This window comes from Citrus clementina, unplaced genomic scaffold (assembly GCF_000493195.1).
Source record: "Citrus clementina cultivar Clemenules unplaced genomic scaffold, Citrus_clementina_v1.0 scaffold_9, whole genome shotgun sequence".
Classification (NCBI taxonomy): domain Eukaryota; kingdom Viridiplantae; phylum Streptophyta; class Magnoliopsida; order Sapindales; family Rutaceae; genus Citrus; species Citrus x clementina.
In genome coordinates this window covers 4811323-4822501 of record NW_006261964.1, presented here as the reverse complement: position 1 = coordinate 4822501, position 11179 = coordinate 4811323, and the positions used below count along the sequence as shown (strand labels likewise).

Sequence of the window (11179 nt, the reverse complement as noted above, 5' to 3'; positions counted from 1 at the left end):
CATCTCGCTCGTGCGACAGGCGCGGCCTCGCGCGCGAGATGCCCATGCCGTGCTCATCTCGCATGCGACAGGTGCGGCCTTGCGCGTGAGATGCCCATGTCGCGCGCATCTCGCGTGCGATAGCCGCGACCTCGCGCACGGGATGCTCCCCTTCACTTCCCTTTCTCTTCCATTCCCTTTCCCACATGCATCTCACCCACCACCGCCATTAAACACCACCAACAACAACAACCCAAACAACAACAACAACAACAACAACATCAAAAACAACTCACCTAGGGTTTCCAATTTCAACGTGATTTAGCTTGTTTCAGCCACCGACAACTTCCTCCGCTGCCGATCTACACCGCCGACGATGTATACGGGATTCCGGTGATGAAATTTTGGGTGAGAGGGGGAGGAATTTGCTTGAGGGAAACGTGAGAATGAGGAGGGTAATTTCATCCACAATTTGGTGATTTGGCTAATGTTGATAGAAAAAATTTAGGGGGGTTAAAGTTGAAAAACGCTTAATTTTTTTGGCTATTTTTTGTAATTTTCCGGCTATAAAGTGGTATATTTTCATTAATTGTTGTAATTCAATTAAGTTGTGCCAAGGCCTTATTGTTTTTCTTCCTTTTCTATGGTGGTATTAAGCCCAGCTCGTTATGGGTCCAAATTGACTAAGACCTCTTATAATAACATGAAAGATTTTTACCGACTATAAAATTAAAGGTTTGAATCAGAATTAAATATTATATACTAAGTACATCTTTATAAAATGTCAGATAACCTTGTTATAAGGACATAAATGTTATATACTAAGTATTTTACCGACTATAAGATTTTCTTCCTTTTTTGTTTTGATTTATAAGGATATAAATTTCAGATAATTATGTTTAAGATGTTTTCTATTTACAAAAAGAAATAAGATGCCACTTATATTTAGCTATTTATGATAGAAAAATAAACATGTTTAGATCCATTCAGACCCATTCTAATTTCAGACCATAAAAAAAAAAAAAAAAAAAAACCAAACGCTACCTAAATGTGGCCATTTTTGATACTTTGATTATGCAATATTTCTTTGTGTATAGAGAGGAGAGTCGTAAATTTTGTTGCAACTTTTGTACTAGACAACAACATTAAGATCTTGTTTGGTATTGAGATGTTATGCGTTTTAAGTTATAGTTGTTGTACAAAAAAAAAAGTCGTAAATATAAAATAAAAGTGATAATGTGTGGTAAACATAAGTTGTAAATAACAATTTTAACAAAAATAATAAATTTATCGTAGATTTGTTGTCCTGTAAGTATATGATCAAATCAATTTTGCTTCCAAAATTTAGTTTCTAAACTATTGTAGTACGTGTTCACTAAATATAAATATATAAAGAGCCGTAACTTTTAAGAAATAATTGTCCAATCACACTACCAAATAGCACCTTAATTAGTAAAATATTGACATATGTATTTTATAATTAGAGAATATGATCCAAACTCAGAGAAAAACTTTTATTTGATGAGGTGGTAGGGTCCCTGACCACTGAAAATGGGTTGTGTTTGCCAAATTCAAGTGTTGTTAAAGTATATGAAGAGTTCACATTGAGTATTTTGGATTAAGAGCGGGTAAAACAGGAATCTAGTAAAGGTAAAATGTTTCTATCTTCACTTACAAATACTATTTCGATCTGCTAATAATAAAATGCAATATTTTACGTACCATAATTAAATGAAACTCAGGTTTGAGCCAAATCCTAATAATATCCGAATATTTTTTCATTTTCTTTTGCAGGAAAACAATGGTTCCTTCCCTAGTGAATGAGCAAAAGAATGAGTATCTAGTGAATGACGTTTGAATGCGTGGTAAAAGACTGAGCTTGGAATTTCTGATGGACTGTAACAAGAAATTCAGATATAACTTATTACAAGAGAACTGATTCGTCAAAATTTTGATTGTTTAATAATTGGTAAAGATTTTTTTCTTGATTATGTGCTTGATCTTAATTGTTCGTCATTAGCAAGAAACAAAATTTCTTTTGGGCTCTATTTGTCACAACGCAAGCAATGAGTTCTGTTGGATTTGTATACTGCAAAGACATCATTAAGGGTCCCTTGACCATAAGGTTGAAGATTCACTTCAACCTTGATTATTATTTTTGTTGTATATTTATGCCTGTGTATAGACTGGGATGGGGTTATGATGTGTTCACCAATATACATATAAGAGTTTTGAACATTGAAGTTAGATATATATAGACATAAATACAACAAAAATAATATTCAATCCATCATTGAATCCCAATTCCCACATGATGTACCTCACTCTGTTGAGCTTCTATTTGTATTTATTTTTGAGGTTTTTTAACTCTCTTTTTTTTTTTTTTAACTTAAGTAGGGTTTATCTAGGGTTTAATGACCGATGATAAGAATTATAATATAAATGATGAAATATTGAAGTTAAAATTACTTAATATATAATAATAATTTATGGGTGACACATTATTTAAAATAAAAACTTTGTATCAAAATTTTACAAATAGAACATTAAGAACCAGCAAAACTAAACATGTTTCATCTTTTTCCATTATAATTTGAAAATTATTTTTATTTTCAATTAAACATAATTTTAGAGTTTTTTAAAAGAATTTTAAAAGTAATACAGATAAAAAGCATAGATCCTTGTTAAATCTAAAACATATTCGAATGACAATTTTTATCATGAATTTTTTTTCCCCATATGTCAGTAAATGTACTATAGATTTGGAGATTGTGGGTGTGCCTGTAAACATATATAAAGAAATCTTAGAAAGAAAAAGCATGAGTCATGTGACAAATAAATGAACGAGAAAGACCAAATTAAATGAAAAAAAAAAATGAAAGAAAACGAACAATTGGGATTAGATCAAGAATCTCCTTTAGTTGAAAGTTTTTACAAATAGAAATATTGAACTACTTAAAAAGGAGGGATATATGGAGAGAATCAACAGATTCTCTCTCTCACGAATGGAGAGAGAAACATTCTCCCGACTCAAGCTCCTTGATTTTTTTTTGTATTTTCTGAGAAATCAAATGGTGACTTGAAATTAGAGTGCCTTTTGCAGGTACCATATCATCGCTCGAAGTTTTGAAAGCTTAAAGATGAAGGATATAATTGTCATTTTTAAGTATTGAAGGAAATTTGTTCCTTCACTAGCAAAGGTCAATGCAACCTGAATCTGAACGGACCCGCACAAGTCTAAATTACAATTGGTATTTTTGAAAATACTGCTATTAAAAATTATTTTTTAATTACTTATATAGTATACATTTAACAAATCGATTGATATTTATATCTAAAATCACTTAGATTAAATCTATTATGATACGGTCTAAATTTATACCCTCATAAATATTATAAAAGTATTTATTTTACTTTATTTTACCTAGTAACCACAAAAAAAAAAAAATCCTACTTCACTCAATTTTAAATTAGAAAAAAAATATTGAATTGTTACAAGGACTCGAAGCACCAGCCTAATACTTGGTAGCCGAGTGGAAGCTTACTTTTAAAAAAGAGAAAAATGTTTGTTTAGTTTATATTTTGAGTTACGTGACTGTTTAGCTTTTATATTTAAAAAATTATGTTCAAAACACCTTTATTAGTAAATATGTTACACTTCTATCATTTTGTTTTTTTTCCTTTTATAGTAATACACTTGCAATAAAATTCTTCGGAGTGTTAATTAAAAAAATGATAATTTATCAAATTTACCTTAAAATCAACACAAAAAATTACACATACTTTTATATTACTATTATTTTACTTATAGGATTAGTTTGTAATTTTTTGTAAAATAATTATTAGTAAAATTGTTGTAAAGATATTAAACATTACTTTAAATTGATTGAAATTAATTAATTTATAAATAATTATTAGAAAGATTATTGCACAGGTACAAAAAAAAATTAATTTTTTATATCGATATTTATTTATTAATTTACTAAATAATTTTTTTATAAATAAATATTTAATGTCAAAAATATTGTTGGAATGATATTATTATAAAAGAAAATAAAAATAAAGATAAAAATATAACATATTTAATTATAAAATGCTTTGAGATATTTTAAAAAATATTAAAATTAATCAGACACTTAAATCAAAAATAGAAAATACTTAACCCTTAACAATTAAAAAAAAAAAGTTTAAAAAGCCTATGCGAGAAGACGGCTTCAATTTAACATCTTACAAAAACTCGTAACAAATATAAGATTAAAAAATGTGCACTTTAGAGAAACACGGCGACGTTTTTGTCCTGACCTTAACTGGTTCCTCCAACGTAGACGAACACCGGTTAGGTCCAACCGCTATCGACTCGATCCTCTCGGCTATCGCTCAAGCCAAAGCCGAAGCCACTCCCGGCTCCGCTCTTATCACCACTTCTCATGGCAAATTCTTCTCCAACGGCTTCGACCTCGCCTGGGCCCAAGCCGCTGGCTCCCGAACCGGCGCCCGGGAACGCCTCCACTACATGTTCAAATCCTTCAGGCCGCTTGTAGCCGCCATGATGGATCTACCTATGCCTACCGTGGCCGCCGTCAACGGCCACGCAGCCGCCGCGGGGTTCATTCTGGCTTTGAGCCATGATTACGTCGTCATGAGGCGTGATAAGGGCGTGCTGTACATGAGCGAGGTGGATATCGGGCTCACCTTGCCGGATTATTGTGCTGCTCTGTTTAGGGAAAAGGTCGGATCGGCTACGGCTCGGCGCGATGTGTTGTTGAGGGCTAAGAAGATCAAGGGAGAGGAGGCGTTGAGGATGGGTCTCGTGGAGGCAGCATACGATAGCGAGGAACGAGTGGCCGAGGCTAGTATGCGCCTGGGGAAGCAGTTGGCTGGTAGAAAGTGGGCTGGTGAGGTGTATGCGGAAATAAGGAAGAGTTTGTACCCGGACTTATGTGGCGTGCTGGGATTGGACATCAAGGCTGTTTTTTCCAATTCTAAACTTTGAATTTGATTAAGCGCGAAAATAACTACGAAGCTTAGAGTTGAATAATAATTATTCATGCCCAAGAATTTGGGATACGAAAGAATTTCAGAATTCGGAGATTCTTGTACAATAATAAAGAAAGATTTAAAGAGATAGAGTTATATTTTTCTTTTTGAAGAAAATAAGCTAACATTTCCTTCATTACAAGTGAAAATTAGTACATCTTCACATTTAGTACAAATATGAAAATTATACAAACAATCTCGATAGATATATTTACAAGTACACAGTTGTTGAATTAATATATTTTTCACACTTAAGAACAAGTGAAAAAATCAGCACATTAAAGATACTTTAGTGAAGTAGCTATTCCGACGAAGGAGATGTACCCAACAGAAAGCCATTCACCAAATAAAGTTCTTTCATGGTACCCTGTCTTTAGATTTGATACTTCAACTAGTTCAGGAATAGATTTTCTGTCTTGATCCACTTGTTATAGCCATGAAAAAGATGTAAGATACACAGGAGAAACGGTGCCTGCAGCTGTCACAAGCTGATTCAATATATTTTCCGTTAGATTTTAATTGGTAGTATTTCGGATACATCAAAACAACTACAGCCTGGAAGATGTATGTAACACGGAAGATGTTAACATAATTTTTTATAGAAATTATAATAAAATCTACTTTGTTTAAATTAAAAAAAATACAAAATTAATTAGATATAAAGGAATAATATTTTTATCGATTGATTGTTTTATATCTTTAAAATAATTAATTGATAAAATTATATATATATATATATATATATATATATATTAATAGATAAAATTATAAATATATATGTATAAAATAATTCTGTAATATGAGGATGCACTAACAGATTAAAAAAATATAAAGTTCAATAACAGATAAATACACACACTTGTCAAATTTTCAATAATTTATTTTTGAAAGATTTTAATATAAGTTCTCTCTTTATTTCTTTACTTCAATTTTCATACATATTCCAAGAACACTATCATAAGTACTTTATATTAATGGGATGTTTGATATTTAGAAGTTGTGACTTTTAATCTACATTGTTATATAAATAACCATCATGTTACATATAATATAACTTACCGCAACTCAAAAGTAGTTACCCAATACCAAAAATTATAACTTTTAAAATAAATCGAAGGTCATAGGTAACTATTTTTAGGTTTATTGTAAGTTACATGAGATGTAACTTTTAGCAAGATCCTATTACATATTAATAATATTGACTCTTGATATATATCATACTATATGTTGTACATGCAATTGTTGGAAAAATAGCATAACATGCTATTTTGAGAGCACATTTTGAGTGGATCCCACTTAACGAAAGTGAAAATATTGTGAGGTTCGGATTCTACTCTGTTGATACTTCAATAGTATAATTTTATTTTCTCAAAATGGTGCTTGGGGAATGAGAAATTGTCTCTCAAAGTTCACCCTTGGAGTTAGAAATTTAAAAGGAAATGAAGCTTATCCCACATGAGAAAAAGAAGCCTAGGAATTAGTGTATATATATAAACACTTAACCATGCATAGGTAAGGATTATAAGGAAAGAGATTCTCTCTACATGCGCGTGCGCAGGGGGGGTGCGAATCCAAGGCCGATTTGGTTGAACTCGTGCAGCGTCCTGCGTACACGAATGTCAGCCCAAAATCATCCATGCAAGCTAGGCACGTTTTTGAAATCAATTCATTGAATTGATTTGGCTGTTATAACAATTAAAATAAAACATATTGAATTCGAAAATTCAATACAAATGAGCTGTTACATCCTCACATGATTATAAAAAGACATCTCCTTTTCTATTTTTGATACACTCAGAAAAATTAACACAGAGCACACTTGCTGTTTTTTCCTTCGTCTTACTTCGTTTTTCTCTAATCAAGTTCACTGTTGTGGTTCGCCGGATTTTCCAGCATGTGCTTGACTGGAGAATCGTACCCGTTGCATCCTGGGAAACAGATACTAGCAAGCCTTAAGCACTCCGTAAAAGTGGTAAATCTGTTTTAAGGAGACTGTTTTTGTGCAGGCCTCGGGTTTCCATTTTAATTTTTCGTTTTCGTTTCATCTCTCTTCTGGTTTTGCTTTCTGTTATTTCTTTTGAAATCTTCAGTAGCTGGTTTTCGTTGGTTAGCTACTGTTTAATTTGTTATCTCACTGTTTTTCTTTTTCTTACAGCAATTACTTTAAGAAAGAAGAAATATTGTTCTTTTGAATTGAAAGCTTATTGATCTTGATATTTCTCCCATTGTTTTTTTATTCAACAATTTGGAGGATCTTTGTTGCAACCAAAGCGTCTTTGTTGACCAAGATGGTATGCTCTCGCTTGTTCAGTGTCTCTTCTTCTTTGTGGTCTATATACAACGAAAATTTTCATCTTATTTTCTCCTTGTGGTGTTAATATTACATTAACACCATTGAAGATAAATTTCACATATGCCACCAGCTCATTACGTACGTTGTTAAGATAAAGTAATTTTCGCCACTTAACCTTTACCCAAGTGGTGAACCACTTTCCTCAAAGTTAAGCATGATTATAAGGGTAGTGGTTCGAGTCTCTATGAACTCAACCTCCCACAATTAAACATAATTGTGTGAAGTTTATTTATAAGTCTCCCTCCCTTGTGAAATGCGAATGGAGCAAAGATATCACTTCTCTGTGAGGGTTATATGTCTGAGCATGTATTTTATAAATTTTAATTTAATAATGTAAGTCTCAATTATATATCTGATTGTAAATATTAGTGTAACGATCTATTGATATAGCAGTTATAAATATCTGTATAATACAATAATCTAATGTGTAATCAGTATTTAAAAAAAAAGATAAAATAATTTTCAATATTTGCGGAAAGTGCATAGGAAAAATCTAAAATCGGAGAATGTGAAATTGTGGTATATTTTTATTAATTTTTGTAATTCAATTAACTTGTGCCAGGGGCCTATTATTTTTCTTCCTTTTCCGAGGTGGTACTAGGCCTAGCTAAGACCAAGACTTCTTGTGACATCCCGAAAGATATTTACCGACTATGATCTGAATAAGGACTAAATACTATATTATAAAAAAAAATTTATAAAATATATTTATTTCCTAAACTATAAAACTTAATTTTTCTTTTTATTTGATTTATAAGAACATAAATGTCAAATAATCATATTTAAGATTTTTTTATTTACAAAAACTAAGAAGATGTCACTTATATTCAGTTATTTAAAAGAGAAAAATGAACATTTCATTCAAATATTCATATTTGGACCTGTTTAGACTTTGAAAATTTAAATTTATTTAAATTTCAGACAAAAAAAAATGCTATTTAACTTTGGCTATTTCTAGTACTTTGATTATGCAATATTTCTTTTTGTACAAAGAGGAGAGTTGCAAACTTTGTTGCAATGTTTGCATTAGACAGCATGGAGGTCCTGTTTGATATTGAGATATTACGACTTTTAAGTTGTAGTTACTATTAAAAAATAAAAATAAAAATAAAAATAAAAATAAAAATAAAAAAGTTATAGTTATGAAACAAAAGTTAATAGTGTGTGGTAAATATAACTTTTAAATAGCAATTTTTAAAAAATTGTAAAGATATCATAGTATTTTGTCCTACGAATGTATAATTAAATCAACTTACCTTCTAAAACTTAGTTTCTAAACTATAGCAATAAGTATTTACTAAACGTTAACACTTTAAGTATTATAACTTGTAAGATGCAATTGTCCAATCACACTACCAAATAAGGCATTTATTAATAAAATATTAACATTTGTATCTTATAATTAGAGAATATGATGCAAGGTTAGGAAAAAACTTTGATCTGCTGAGGTGATAGTGTCTTCGACCATTGAAAATTGGTTGTGTTTGCCAAATTCAAGTGTTGTGGTTACAGTATATAAAGAGTTGAGATTGAGCATTTTGGTCCTATTTGGTATTCAAGTACCATACCTTTTAAGTTACAGGTTACCATTTGTTATAGAAAAAAATTATAATTATAAAATAAAAGTTAATAGTATGTAGTAAGTAAAAAAATTTAAATAACAATTTTGACAAGATTAATAAAAATATAATAGATTTTTCATCATACAAGTGTAAAGTCAAACCAACTTAATTTTCAAGATATAACAACTAATGTTTACTAAACATGCGCATTAGAGTTGTAGCTCTGTTCAGCCTCAATCACAAACAGGGCCTTTGGATCAAGAACGGAGAATGTAAGAATCTAGTGAAGGGAACATATGTCTATCTTCACATCCCAATACAATTTCAATCTATTATTAAAATGTAATCTTTTACATACTATAATGAAATGAAACTTAAGATTGAGCCAAATCTAAATAATATCATAATATTTCTCCATTTTCTTTTGCAGGACTTCCCTAGTGAATGAGCAAAAGAATGGGTATCTTCCCTAGTGAATGAGCAAAAGAATGGGTATCCGGTGAATGACATTTGCATGGAAGAAGACTGAGATTGGAAATTCTCTTGGAATTTCTGAAGCACTATAACAAGAAATTAAGATTGACTTATTACACTTGTAATTGACTTATCAAAATTTTGATTGTTCCGACTTGATGAATGGTAATTGGTAAAGATTTTGCCTGATTGTGTGCTTGATCTTGATTGTTTTTCACTGGAAAGAAACAAAAGTTATTTTGGGCTCTATTTGTCACAACGCAAGCAGTGGGTTTTGTTGGATTGAATATTGCAAAGACATCCCTTAATTTTAAGAGCAGCACTGTAATCATGGGTTAAGACTTATGTTGAGAAAGTTTGGGAAGATTCACCTTCACAACACCCCTAATAAGAAAAAATAAAAACAAAACCCAAAGCGAAAAAATCCCTACGAAAATAATCATATTCTTCATAATCTATATATATTTCATGTTTCTGTCTCTTCAACTTCAAGTCTTCAATGTTCAAAACTCTTAGACATGTATTGGAAAACACACCCTAACCCTATCCCAGCCAACACACAAACATAAATACAACAAAAATGATATTCAATCCATCATTGAATCCCACATGATGAACCTCATTCTAGTGAGCTCTTGTTTTTATTTATTTTTGAGCATTTTTTAATTCTTTTTTTACCTACGTAGGGTTTCATCTAAGGGGTTCAATGACGATTATAAGAATTACAATATAGATTATGAAATATTTAAGTTAAAATTACTTAATATATAACAATAGTTGATGGTGACATATTATTTAAAATAAAAACTTTGCACTAAAATTTTGAAAATATAACATTTTATGAACCAGCAAAATTAAACATGTTTCATTTTTTTTTCTTATAATTTGAAAATTTATTTTATTTTCAATTGACTATAATTTTAGAAGTATTTTTTAAAAGAATTTTAAGAGTACAATACGAACAAAAAGCATAGATCCTTGATAAATCTAAAACATAATCAAATGACAAATTTTATCGTGATTTTTTTTTTCCGCATGTCAGTAAATGTACTATAGATTTGGGATTATGGATGTGCACATTAAACTTAAACAAATAAATATTAGAAAGCAAAAACATGTGAGTCACGTGATAAATAAATAAACAAGAAAGATCATATTAAATGAAAAAAGAAATGAACTACTGAGATTAGATCAGGAATGATCTAATGTTCCCTAGTCGAAAGTTCCTACAAATAGAAATATTGAACTATTTGAAAGGTGGGAGGGACAAAGATTCTCATAAGAGAATTAACAGATTCTCTCTAGAGAGAGAAAAATATTCTCTAAACTGAAACTTCTCGAACCTCGTATTTTCTAAGGAACCAAATGCTGACTTGAATGTCAGAGTACCTTTTACAAGTACCAAATCATTGCTCGAAGCTTTGGAAGCTTGAAGATGAAGGACATAATCATCGTTTTCGGGTATTAAAGGAAATTTGCTCGTTTGCTAGCAAAGGTAGAAGCAACTTTGAGTTGGAAATTTGCTCTTTCTCTAGCCTAAATTACAATTGGTATTATTGTAATACGACAATTAAAAATTACTTTTACACACACACACAAATATTAAAAGTCTACTTATGTTTATATATGAAATTAGATAGATCAAATAAATTATGATAGTCTCAATTTCTACTTTCATAAATATTAAAACAAAAGTCTTTATTTTGCGTACTAACCAAAAAAAAAAAAAAAAAACCTAACTCCCCTGAATTTTAAATTAGAAAAAGAAATGTTG

At 30.6% G+C, this 11179-nt stretch overlaps 1 protein-coding gene across 1 annotated transcript; it reads left to right on the top strand.

The window, feature by feature from the left end:
* Positions 1-4189: 4189 nt before the first annotated feature.
* On the top strand, positions 4190-5072 carry LOC112098348 (enoyl-CoA delta isomerase 2, peroxisomal-like). Its single transcript, XM_024184452.1, has one exon. It carries the CDS (start codon positions 4241-4243, stop codon positions 4970-4972), a length of 732 nt encoding a protein of 243 aa, XP_024040220.1. The 5' UTR covers positions 4190-4240; the 3' UTR covers positions 4973-5072.
* The last annotated feature ends 6107 nt before the right edge of the window (positions 5073-11179 follow it).

Coding starts and splice junctions, on each gene's coding strand:
- LOC112098348 (XM_024184452.1), top strand. CDS start 4,241: ATGTGCACTTTAGAGAAACACGGCGACGTTTTTGTCCTGACCTTAACT.